The sequence below is a fragment of the Apium graveolens genome, chromosome 5, assembly GCF_009905375.1.
Source record: "Apium graveolens cultivar Ventura chromosome 5, ASM990537v1, whole genome shotgun sequence".
Lineage (NCBI taxonomy): Eukaryota > Viridiplantae > Streptophyta > Magnoliopsida > Apiales > Apiaceae > Apium > Apium graveolens.
This window is the reverse complement of record NC_133651.1, coordinates 239,044,456-239,058,166: the sequence shown is the minus strand read 5'-3', so window position 1 is coordinate 239,058,166 and position 13,711 is coordinate 239,044,456. Positions and strand designations below refer to the sequence as shown.

At 35.5% G+C, this 13,711-nt stretch overlaps 1 protein-coding gene across 1 annotated transcript; it reads left to right on the top strand.

The window, feature by feature from the left end:
* The first annotated feature begins 7,620 nt into the window (after window positions 1–7,620).
* LOC141724974 (UDP-glucuronate 4-epimerase 6-like) lies at window positions 7,621–9,444 on the top strand. The gene has a single exon (XM_074527298.1). The coding sequence runs from the start codon at window positions 7,690–7,692 to the stop codon at window positions 9,019–9,021; it is 1,332 nt and encodes a 443-aa protein (XP_074383399.1). The 5' UTR covers window positions 7,621–7,689; the 3' UTR covers window positions 9,022–9,444.
* The last annotated feature ends 4,267 nt before the right edge of the window (window positions 9,445–13,711 follow it).

Here is a 13,711-nt window from a genome sequence, read left to right as displayed (position 1 = left end):
ATTGTATTAACACTGTATTCAACCCCCTTCTACAGTGTTATGTGACCTAACAATATATCACCTTACTTTAATTATATTTTAGATTTTATAATTTTTGGTTTAAAATTTCAATACAATTTTAGTTTTGAAAAAAATTCGGTCCGTTCGGTTCAAAACCGGACCGAACCGAATTATTTCAGTTCGGTTCGGTTCAGACCATATTACAATTTCGGTCCGGTCCGGTCCAAGAAAAAATGGTAATTCGGTTTTTTGGTCTATTTGGTTCGGTCTGATTTTGGACCGAACCGACCGAATGCTCAACCCTATTATGAGTTATGAACTTCTTGTATCTCTTTCAAAAGAACGAATCTGAGAATTTGAATTAGAATTTACGGTCGTAACAATCCTTTGATTCGAATACAAATCAATGGAATAAAAAATTAATTTTGTATTTAAACAGAACACACACTCTGCTATAATATGAATTTAAAGAGAAGAAAAATTAATTGACGTACATAATAAATTCATCCTCCCCTGCCCATATCTAACATATATGTATATGTTACACATATATCCTCTCTTTTTTGTATTTTCCTCGCTGAGTTAATACAATTATTATTTAACCAAAACTTTTTGTATACTTACGTAGAAGTTGAACACAACAAGAACCATGCTCCCTTCTCCTCCTTAATTATGTTCACAGAATTGCACTGCTTTATTCAACAATCAAGCCCGTAATTAGCGCTTTATCAGACCTACCTGTAGGGCACCTATACCAATTAGGAATTTGATTCCTCTATTCTAAGACTTCAAAGTCTATCCAAAGTCTGAGAACTTGATCAACAAGTATCCTATCCCTAGTCCAATTCAAGGACTCTCAACATCTATATAAAGGGATCTACCCCTCGGATCAGAATTACGGTTTTGGCTTGATTCTCTAATTCACAGAGATACGTAGGCATCTCGTAAAGGCGAAATTAAGCTACGAAACACGAGAGCAGCCATTAAAGGCCTTGAGCTCCTGAACCTTAGTAATAAATATAGCAATTAATATACCTTAGCTTTTAATCCATAACATTTGGCGCCGACTGTGGGGAAGCACAACAACAACCATGGCGAGAACCCGGAGAACAAGCAGCGCCCTTGAAGGAGGAACACCCGCAGGGACAACCCAAACGATTTCGTCAACCGTGGAGGTACCTCCGCATTCGATAGAAGACTTGTTGATCAAGTTCTTAAATTTTGGATAGACTTTGAAGTCTTAGAATAGAGGAATCAGATTACTAGTTGATATAGGTACCTTTTGAGGCTATCTTTTATCAGACCTACCTGCAGCTTCCGGGCGAGGAGTTTATCCTCTTAATACATTCACACGCCAACTTTTCATGTTGAAATTTTAAGTCTTGCTTCCAAATTTAATATGCCCTTTTAATCCCAAATTTAATTTGCCAAGTTATAATAAATCACTGAGAATCGTCTTCAAGGTAATTTTCAAACACTCATTTCCAACCCCGACTCGAGGAGTTTTTACGAAACATGTTGGAGCTAACAAAAAAACATTTCGAGAGAAAATATTAGCATTCAATTCAATAAGAAACATTAAATGTTTGCTAATTAATTAAAAGTTTATTAATCACTGATATTAATCTCTGACGGAAGCAACAGAGAGAAGAGACGAGATCTACATTAAATTCCGTATAAACTGGCTTATGCACTTTGCTCCTTTTAATTTACAATTTCTACTGTCAGTTTGTTTTATTTGTTTACTAGCTATCTAGTTCTGATCAAAAACGCATGCATCAGCATCTGGGGAGAACAGAACTAGAACTAGGGTGACTAATCTACTGTATAATTCCAGCTGAATTTAAGCTTTTATAACATTTTAGATTTTGATTCTTTTTTGAATAATTAAAAATATATTTCAAATTAAAAAGGTAAATGAACAAAACTTTTATCTTTTTTGGGAACATCTCAAACCAAACGATATCAAGAAATAATAAAAAGAAAAAGAAAAAGATAATTTAATCTTGGACGTTATTTGGCCAGTGGATGAATTAACGCTGAAACCATCTCCACCTTAAAACTATAATGTCGGTGACAAATCCATCCCACACGCTGACAAACAAAGAGTATAAACTGATAAAATGAATCCTGCATCTTCCTGCATCTTCATAGATATAAAAAAAATTGCAAGTCCACTACATTCGTAACTCACTGACCAAATGACAAGCAAGACCCTAAAATGATGCAGGTCTTTTATAAGTGTATATATCTCAACTCGCAAGTCTCAACTTCCCGGCTTCCCCGGTCATCATCACCAACAATTTGCTAGATTATCTGGTGATCTCGGAACATCCTAAATTATCAAGTCATCTTTAATTAAATTTTGTTACTTAAATTAATACCTATAATACTATTCTATTTTATGAGTTCAAAATAATTTTCAAAAAGTTTTTTAAAATGACAAGTGTCATATTTGCTAACGATTTCATGTTTGAATGCTTAGCATTTCTCTTATTTATATTTTTTCCATCCACCTAATATATTAACGGGCAATTTGGACATACATTTTCTCTACAATTTTTTTTTTTTAGTTTCTTGTAACAATTTATTGATAGGCTGGTCCAGGCAACGATTCAATGAATTCTGAACCTTTTAACACATTATATAATAAATATCATGGAGCCATGTTGGAAAATATATGTAATACAAAGGAGTGCCATGACGTACAAGGACTAAGATACATACTAGAGCCTGATAAAACCATTTGCCGACATTGGCATCTACAAATACATATACCACGTAACCAAAACAATATAAAGTTAGAACGATAAAAGTCGACTATTGTTTGATTTTATTTTTATATCTGCCGGTAAATATTGAGTAAAAATACATCAAACAAAATAAGATCCAATCCCAAGACTGAAGTGTTTGTCAAATTTTATTTTTATAAAGTTTACCCTCTATAATAATTTATTCTCCGAATTAAATACTTTTTTTGTTAAAAATAATTACTTATTTTCGACATTTCAGATATAGCATAAAGCTTATTTTTGCTTTTCATTCCCCTCATTTTGATTATACAATGAAAAACCAGTTTATTTCTCTCAACAATTTCCTGATTTAACTAATTCTTTACCCACCGCCTACTTGTACTTTACTCGCTGCTCTTATTAAAATTTAAATTTTATCAAATTTTGGTAAACCGGCAACTTCTTGACCTATTACCTATTTATACTTTACTTGCTTCTCTTAAAAATTCAAATTTTATCGAACCTTGATAAATCGATAATTTTTTAATTTATCGCCTATTTCTACCTTTATCGATTCCTTTATAAAAAATCAAATTTTATTGAAAATTAAATGTGTATATGAGTTTATTAATGGGAAAAAAACAAACAATTTCCCGATGAAGTACAATTGTTACTCCATATGGAGTATGGACTGCGCATAGGCCCAAACGTACCAAAGGGCAATGCCACGAGACTTGCCGATTCCGGTTAATTGTACTTTAATGTTTGTTCTCTTAGGCTTACAAATGTAGTGCATGTAGATAATGGTTCACTTACGGCATCTCCAATATAGATTACTAACAAAGTTGTCAAATTATAATAAATTATTAAATATATTATTTTTTAATTGTCTCTCACATCCATGTCACTCTTGTCAACATTTATTAAAATTTTGCTCCAATAATTAAGCAACTTTAAAGGTTGCCCATGTGGTCCTTTTATATTAATTTTATATTTAGTTCAATATAAAAAAGGATTGAGTAACATAAATTTTAAATATTTTTTATGACTTTTTGTTAATTTAGGAAATTGTCAAGTTTTGGTAACTTTGATAGGCAATTTTTTGGCAACCTCCTCATTCCAATAGATAGGCAATCAAGGATGACATGCCACATAAACTTGTCCACCTTCTTGACAACCCCTCCTGTACATGCTCTTATTTCTTAATTTCATTTCTAGCATTTTACTCCATCAGCATCCAAAGTCAACAACAAACCAATTACATATACCCACTATACATCGACTTGCATCCATCGATGTTGCAAAATTGACTACCAATAGCATCAACAAAAATTGATCTACTTACTTGCATGCATGTTCTGCGGTCCTTGCAAATTACTACAATTCCGTAAAGCTCCTCCCAACAAACAGCCACGAGAATCTCTTTCTATGATGTCCAATTCCAAATATTATGTTCTTTTTGGTCCCCACATATCAAATTTTTTATCTGCAAAATTTAAGTATAACAAATACCGTTAACAAAAAATTAAACCAAACCAAACATAAACTTATGTTGGGATATAATATACACAGTTTTATCAAAATTATTTTCAGAAAGATCTCGATATCATAAATGTTGTGTAGAAGATTATTTTTTTACATCAATTTATATTGATATATAGGTCAATGAATCAAAAAATAGTTATATTCGATTATTTCAACATACTAATGACAAGGGACAAATAAAACGATACTTATTTTATTTTGTTGACAGTCAATTCGTTTGGATGCTAACTGATACGCAAACTGATTGTAAAACTATCTAATAATAAATCAAATAAGCTATAAATTGTTACGTAGTTTATTTTAGACTAATCGGTGAAGGTGACATCTAATTAACTTGAACCAGATCAGTACCCTTGAACATATACTAATACATATACGTGTTCATCACATGGTTTAGGGATTTGTATACATACCTTTCAATTTATTACTACTGCTAATGAGCTGTCTAGAGCCTTCCTTCTCATTTTCTTGATCCACCCTCCATTAATGTATACTGTTGTAGTCCAATACAATTCACATGCTTGTACCTGCAATTTTATCCATATCTCATGGGCATTCTTGTCATTTAACACTAACCCATGTCCCATACAAACTGTCCCAATCTCCTCTGACCCCCTCTAATCACCTTGCAATTATTCTACAGCTCAAGGGCAGCTAGGTCATTCCAAGCATATTTTGGTCCCAAAAGGCCTGCCCCCATTTTCATCTTTACCCTTCCAGCTATTCTTTTCTTCCTGTCTGCCCATTAACAAAACAATTGATTGTCATTGTAGTCCAAGTTATAATTTAATTATAACATCTGTGAGAGGTGGGGTTAGTTACTATTTTTTATTAAAATTTCATAAATTAAAACATATATCGATACAAAATTGACTTATTAAATATAATATTCAAACTCACCGTGGGAGTTAAGAGCATTTTCAAGAGCTTCTGTAGACAAGCTCTTAAATCAAAATATAAAAAGTTTGACAAAATATAGAGCTCCAACAAGACTCCTAACAGCTCTTAAATCCTTAAGAATCTCTTCTCTCCCCTCACTTTTAAGAATTTTTTTCCCACTCTTAAATAATATTATAATATATAGGCACTTGCTCAAATGAGAATCAAAATTAGAATGAGATATGAGATCTAATCTTGACCCCATATTTTTATACTCGTTTTAATCTGTGTCGTTCATTTTAATATTTTCATCTTTCTCTATTATCACATCCATCTCATTCCTCCCATCCCCTACCGTAACAACAAACACCGCCAACATCACCCACTTCCGCCGCCGCTCCATCCATGTCTTCGCCGCCGCCTTGCCCCCCCTCTGTCCCTCCATCTCTCTCTCTCGTTTTATCCTTCGTCATCTCCACCTTTATCGTTTTTTGAATTCACCTCGTATGGATTCGCCCTTTCCTGTCCGAGTAGTTATTCGTCTTCGTCGAATTAACCAGAATGTCGTCGTGTTTCCGATAATTTAGTCGGATTTTGTTTCTTTGTCGATTAGGTTGTTTCGATTTAACACAAGATAGCATGCTATCCATTCTTTGTTCATTTCCCAGTGATTTGGATTTGAAATTGGTGATTTTTCTGATACGGAGGGTCTGTACATTGTGGCGGTGGTGGTTATTGATGATGATATGATGGTAATTTATGTTGGTACAGTGGTTGGAGCCGGTGACTGTGGCCGGAATTAATAGGAAGAAATTAGTTGAATGCGGTGATTTTTAGTTTCCTGCGGTGATTTTTAGTTTCCGGCGATGATTTATGATTTTTTTGGTGGTGAATTTTCATTTTTCGGTGATGATTTTGGATTTGGAGATGGTGATTCTGGTGGTGAACGAACTCATTTCATTCGTCGTTAGATTCGCTTTTATTGATTCGTCCACTGATATATCACCGATCAGAGCTTCCCCTCGAATATTGGCTCTAGAATTGCTTCAATCTGTATAGTTTGAAATCTGTTACTCAATATCATAGGTAATTTTTCATAAAATTCTGGCAAGTCTTCCGAAATGGGGGGTCAGTAAATGGTGGTGGTTGTTGTGGTGGTGATGACATGGTGGATTTGATTGTGGTATTTATAGTTAAATATGGTGATTTTTGTTATAATGGTGGCGATCGGAGTTGATGAATTGAGCTGGTGGTGGATCTGGTGGGTATAGGCAGTGGCCGGTTGTGGTGATTTGTTTATTATGGAGGTGATTTTTTGTTTATCGATTGTCGGTAGTGGGGATTTTTTATTTTTCGATGGTGATTTCTAGTTTTCCGGTGGTGATTTTTGATTTGACGGTGGTGATTTTATATTTGACGGTGGTGATTTTCTAGTGGTCGCCGGAGGTGGTGGTGGTCGCCGGTGGTAGTGATGGTCGCCATTGGTGCTGGTGGCCAGAAATGGTGGTTGCTAGTTGTTGGAGGTGGGGGTGGGTGATAAGTAGAAAGAAGAAGATGGAAGAGATGATGGTTGGAGAAGATGATGAGATTTAAAATGAATGGTCTAGATTAAAAATAGATTAAAATTTTTATGGTTGAAATTAGATCTCATATCTCACCAAAATAAGGTTCTCAATGGAGTAAGACCCATATTATATATTAATATCTTTCACTCCTCACTATCTTTTGTCTTATATAAATTTACTTACATTTAATAATAAAAAAAATTAACTAAGAGTAAATATAAAGAGCACAGTTGGAGAAGAACACACATTAAGTCACTATGAGCCAATATTATAAATTATATTTAAAATAAAGATGTGGAGTCTCTTAGAAATGCTCAAACAATTTGGTATATATTAGTAGTTCTTAATTTATTTTTTTAAGACTCCAAACACTTTTATTCTTATTTATGTGTCATATTAAATTAAAAAAACAAGATTTGTCTGATCAGGGGTGGGAATTTAGTCTGAAGTCTCGGCTAAGCAAAAAAGTTTGGTAGATATTTTTTTTTTCAAATTATAATTTTTAGTTAAAATTTAGTTGAAGTTTTTTGTTAAGTCCCCGATAAAATCTAAATATTGGCGATACTTCCTTTAAGTACTGCCTATTTTACAATCACAATTGTGCTATAACTGTTTTTATTCAATAAGAATACAGGTTCAATTGGAAATGTAAACTTATCCAAATAATGTATAGATCCTGTAAAATCGAATAGTGAATATTGTAATTTCTTCAAAAATCACCTAATAACTATATATAATTAACAAATAATTACCTTAGTAACTACACTTAAAAAAAAGCAAACAACTTCAATACTACTTTTATTTGATAAGGGCAATTGAGTAATTTCAAAGCAGCTCATGTCCTAAACTCACACACTGAATCCCTCCTTTCAAACTCTTTTATATCCATCCAATCCCTTCCATTCCAACTCAGGGCTCATTATCATCATCTCCTCTAGAGCTCACTTTCAAAAACCAAAGCACTCTCAATGGCTTTCTCACCAGATACAAGCAAAACAACAAAAGTCGAAAGATACAACAGCTACATACGAAGAGTAAACACAACCAAACTCTTAGCAGCTTCCTCCAAAGTACTTTTTAGGGCAACACTTTTAGTCTCAATTGTCCTAATATTTTTCTTCACAATAAATTACCATCCGCTTTCGAATTCTTCCCTCACTACTCCCCACCGTCACCTCTCGGCCTTTTACGGGAGCGGCGCAGCCTGGGAGAAACAAGTCCGTCATTCCTCCACGCCTCGTAGACCTAATGGCTTCTCTGTTCTTGTCACAGGCGCTGCCGGCTTTGTTGGTACTCACTGCTCACTCGCTTTAAAAAAACGCGGTGATGGAGTCCTGGGCCTTGACAATTTCAACACGTACTATGATCCGTCATTAAAACGTGCTCGTCAAAAGATGCTTGCCACGCATGAAGTTTTTATTGTGGAAGCCGACTTGAACGATGCCGAATTGCTGTCAAAGCTATTCGACATCGTTCCGTTTACACATGTGCTGCATTTAGCAGCGCAGGCTGGCGTACGTTACGCAATGCAAAATCCGCAATCGTACATCAAATCAAACATAGCTGGATTTGTAAATCTCCTCGAGATCGTTAAAGCAGCTGATCCACAACCAGCGATTGTTTGGGCCTCGTCTTCTTCCGTGTACGGATTGAACACAGAGAATCCGTTCTCCGAGTCAGATCGTACCGATCAACCCGCAAGTCTATACGCCGCAACTAAAAAAGCAGGCGAAGAGATCGCGCATACATACAATCATATTTATGGATTATCAATGACCGGATTGCGGTTTTTTACAGTTTACGGGCCTTGGGGAAGGCCCGACATGGCTTACTTCTTCTTCACGAAAGACTTGCTTCAGTCCAAAGCAATCAACATATACAAGACACAAGATGATAAAGAAGTGGCGCGTGACTTCACATACATTGACGATATCGTAAAAGGCTGCCTAGGTGCTCTCGACACCGCGGAGAAGAGTACCGGAAGTGGCGGCAAAAAGAAGGCTCCGGCGCAATTGAGGATATATAATTTGGGAAACACATCGCCGGTGTCGGTGGGGAAACTAGTGTCCATTTTGGAAAGTCTACTAAATGTGAAGGCAAAGAAGCATGTGATTCGAATGCCACGAAACGGCGACGTTCCATACACTCATGCTAATGTTAGCTTGGCTTACAATGATTTCGGATACAAACCTACTACTGATCTGTCAACCGGTTTGAGAAAGTTTGTCAAGTGGTATGTAAGTTATTATGGGATTCAATCAAGGGCAAAAGGGGAAAGTGGCATCAAGAATCTAGCATAAGTATGTTTTTTATTTTTTTTACTTTTTTTTTTTTAATTTATACTTTGTCTCTTGTAATTTTTGTAATTGTGGGGTTTGATAAAAAAGAATTGTTCATTGTTGTAGTATAGATACAAAGGATATTTATATAAAACAACAATCATATATACTAGTAGTATGTAATGTAATAGTGGGGAATGGGGGTGTGGAGAAAGTGTAGATCTGAGAGGGTGGTGGTGGCAAGAATGTAATAATGTGTTTGGTTTTTGCTATAAAAAATGGAGCAAAGATCAACCATTAGATTAGAAATCTATATTTGTGTTCTTCCTTTCCTTTCCTTTGCTTCAGACAACAATGATGATATCAAGATTCTTGTTGTATTGTCCTTTTTTGATTATTTACAATGTTGTTAATTATTTGTGCATAGTATAGTTTATCATGTTACTTGTTTTGCAATTATTAATCTTTTCTTTATCAAGTTGGATTCTTGGTGGGGAAGATCATGATTTTTCTTAATAATAGTTCCTTCCGCTAATGAGTTACAAAAATGTTACAAATGTTGAGGATCAAAACAAGTGTAGTAGTGGGTAAGAACGATGGGATGATCGAATTCAGCTCCGATGCATAAATATATTTTGGTCCGAATTTGAATTAAAAAATATATATTTTACTTAAAATTAATTTGAATTGGACATTATACTTTCTTTTTAATTAATTAAATACAAATTACTCATTTTTATAATTTGAATTTGTCTAAAGTGGTCTTAATCATGAATATTTGTATTTGATATTTTAATCCATATGATGCAATTCAATATCGAATTATTGATGTTTTATATTTGAATTTGAGTTGTCAAAAACAATCTTAAAAACTGAATAGTTGAATAATGAACGGTTATTTACAAAACTAAAATGCATTTATAGAATATCTATATAAACTGTCCCTAATATTTATAATATATTCATATCAAGAAATCTAAAATTATATGAACAATTCTCGATAAGTGAAAACTCCTGGTGGCGGGGTTGCTCCTTAGACGCCGTGCCTGCATCCTTCGCCGCTGTGGAGGTGTAATTATCGTGGGGCTCCTACAAAAAAGCACCGGAAGGAGGGTTTGGGTCCTGCAGCACCTCCGGTGTTAGAGTAAACTCGCTTTTGGGGAAGATGAAGATAGAGAGGAATGCAAGGTGGTTGTGTGTGTATATGAGTGTGAGAGAGTGATTAACCCCAAAACGTTTCCTCCTTGGGCTATTTATAGCCCAATGGTTGGGTTTAGGGGTTGATACCTTTAAATCGTAGTCGTCGGTTCTAGGAGCGGAGGACACCTGGCTGCAGCGGATGCTTTACACGTGTCGGGACGGAACTGGATGAGGAATGTTCTGGGGATCCTCTGACACGTACCCTGATTATTCCCATGATTAGGCAGTTGTCCCCATCATGCCACGATGAAGGAATGTACTCGTCTCTGGGGCCGGGTATACAATGTTTCCGTGTTTGCTCCGTGTCATCTGTTTTTGCCTTATAATTTTTTTTGAGATTTGTAACTTCCTCTTTGTAGCTTGGGGGTTACATGGCCGGAGCTGCGTCCCTCCCATATAACGAATTGAAGCATGCCCGGACCACGATTGCTGACAAGAATACCGAACTTGCGGAGTTTAAGGACCAGATTCTTGTGAAGGACACTTCTCTATCCAGCCTGAATAATCTCTGCATGATGTCACATTCCGGGCTGAGAATGCTGGAAAGGAAGCTGTTGATCTGAAGTTAGAGTTAGCTGAGCTCCGGAGACAGATATCTGCTGTTAGGTCGGAGGCTGAAGTTATGGAGGCTTACAAGAAATCCGAAGAATATGACAGGGGTTATCGCAAACACTGGTGCTCCGGAGATTGATCGTTGTTGGGTTATCGTCGAGAAGCATATCAAGACTAATCCGGAGGCGGACTGGGATAGCTTTATGCAAGAATTTATTAAAGCCAAGCAGGATATTGAGTCTGGGCTTGGGGAACCGGAGCCTTTCGATGGTCCTTGTCCTAACTTCCTCTCTCCAGCTGCTCCAGATTCTTAGATTTATATCTGCCTTGTGAATTTGTTTTGGTTTTAAGACTTTTGATTGATCTGTAATTGTAATATCGTACTTAGCTCCGGGATTAAACGTTGATGAGGATGACACATTACATGCCTCTAGTTTAATCTATAATATTTGGTTAAAGGGATTATATTACATTGTACATTATTCACGAAAGGTTTAATCGATCACTGATTCAATTATTATTACTTGGGTAGCAATGATCTATTACCAGATGCCGCTTATTATTTATGATTTTAAATTAGATTTAAAATTCGTTGCCAACGTAATAATAACCTATAGAGTCACACACAAAGAACGCTTGATGATCAACAAAGCTCCCTACGGATAATCATCAAGTCTCCGACGGATGACAAACATAGTCCCGACGGATGATCAAATTCAAATAGTTGTTGATAGTGACAACACAGTCACATGCGTTGGGTATTTGCAAAAGAAATGTGGCAGCCTGTTAAGCAGGATTTTGAGAACAAAGAAGCATTACCATTTCCATGTAATTGTGAAGATATTCAAAGATGCTGGAATAGAGTAGTGAAGCAGCATAGAGTTAGACTAGATATATTTTATTTTATTATCTTGTCTTATTTTCATGTAAGTTGGTAATATATAAACCAAGTGTAGCAAGTAGAACAATTAACTAAGCAAGCCTATATTCAGAGAAACACATCAAGCTGTATTCTGTAAGTATTTCTCTGTAGTTTTGTTTGTTCAAACTTGTAAAACAGCTGTGAGCTATTCAAAGCTTCACAGGGTTCTCAATTGATATATATATATATATATATATATATATATATATATATCTGGTGGATACTTTCAAATCCACCAAAAAGTTTAAAAAGCTTGTATTTTTATTACTTAGTGTTTTGATTTTTATCACTCTTTTATTCCGCACCATTTCTAATCAAACACTGTTATATTTATCAAGTTAGAACATTCTTTAAATTTGAAAAAGTAGCCAGAATTACATTCAACCCCCCTTCTGTAATTCTTGTTGTATTGTTAGGGAATAACAATTGGTATCAGAGCAAGCTCTTGAAAAACAAAGAGTATAAATATCACAACAAACAACAAGATGAACAAAAAGGATGTTGGACTGAAGATCTCATTTCTGGACAAAGACAATCATCACCACTGGAAGGTGAAGATGCACCTATATCTTCTTTCCCAAGGTGAGGCCTATGTGGATTGCGTAGAGAGAGGTCCTCATGTACCAATGAGAGCTGCAACTGGCAATGAGTCATCTATTCCAAAACCTAGGCATGAATGGTCAGACCCTGATATTGAACAAGTCAGGAAGGATAAGAAAACCATGAACATTTTGTTCAATGGTGTTGATGGTGATATGTTTGATAACATCATTAATTGTAAAACAGCCAAAGAGGTTTGGGACATAATTCAGATTATTTGTGATGGTACTGAGCAAGTTAGGGAGAACAAGATGCAGCTACTGATTCAGCAATATGAGCATTTCCACTGTGAAGATAGTGAGTCTCTCACTGATATATTTAGTAGATTTCAAAAGCTACTAAATGCTCTAAAGTTGCATGGAAGAGTCTATCAAACAAAAGACTCTAACCTCAAGTTCCTTAGATCTCTTCCAAAGGAGTGGAAGCCAATGACAGTCTCATTGAGAAATTCACAGGATTATAAGGAGTTCACCTTGGAGAGACTGTATGGCATCCTGAAATCCTATGAGATTGAAATAGAGTAAGATGAAATGATAGAGAAAGGAAGGAAGAAAGGAGGGTCCATAGCACTGGTTGCTGAGTTAGAGAAGGAGAAAGAGATGAAGGTAGAAGCGGTTGAGTCTACATCAAAGGTCTTTGAAAGCAAGGGTAAAGGGCTGGTAGCTGAAAATGAAGATCAACTGAGCCAAGATGACATGGATGATATTGATGAACATCTAGAATTCTTATCCAGAAGATTTGCCAAGCTAAAATTCAAGAAGAATTTTAGAGCAGCTAAGCCAAACAAAAGCATGGTTGACAAGTCAAAATTAAAGTGTTTTAAATGTGGCTTGGCGGGTCATTTTGCTAGTGAATGTAGAAAGTCTGATTCCAGCAAAAAGAAGTTTGAGCATGTTGATTATAAACAGAAATACTTTGAGTTTCTCAAACAAAAGGAAAGGGCTTTCATCACACAGGAAATTGACTGGGCTACAGATGGATTGGATGAAGATGAAGAAACAAGCTATGTCAATCTAGCCCTAAGGGCCAAATCTGATGAAACAAAAACAAGTTCTTCAATCAATTAGGTAATCACCACTAACCTAGCACATTTATCTAAAGCTGAGTGTAATGATGCAATAAATGACATGTCCATATAATTATATCACCTGCGTGTTACACTTAAGTCCCTTACTAAGGAAAATGCTAAAATTTAAGAATTTTTTTTAAGTGAGAGGAATAATGTGCTAGAGTCTCAGTTTATTGAATTTAAGGAATTGAGAATTGAGTGTAAGATTGCTAAGGATGAATTAACTGAGTCCCTGAAGAAAGAAGAGATTTTAAAGAAGCAGTTTGAACGAGAAAGGGAAGTGATTAAGGCATGGAAATCATCTAGAGATGTTCATGCTAAGAATTTTTTACAGATGTGGACTCGACGGATGATGAAAATATCCGTCG

Bases quoted from the DNA above. Each gene is read 5' to 3' on its own strand.
- LOC141724974 (XM_074527298.1), top strand. From the start codon at position 7,690: ATGGCTTTCTCACCAGATACAAGCAAAACAACAAAAGTCGAAAGATAC.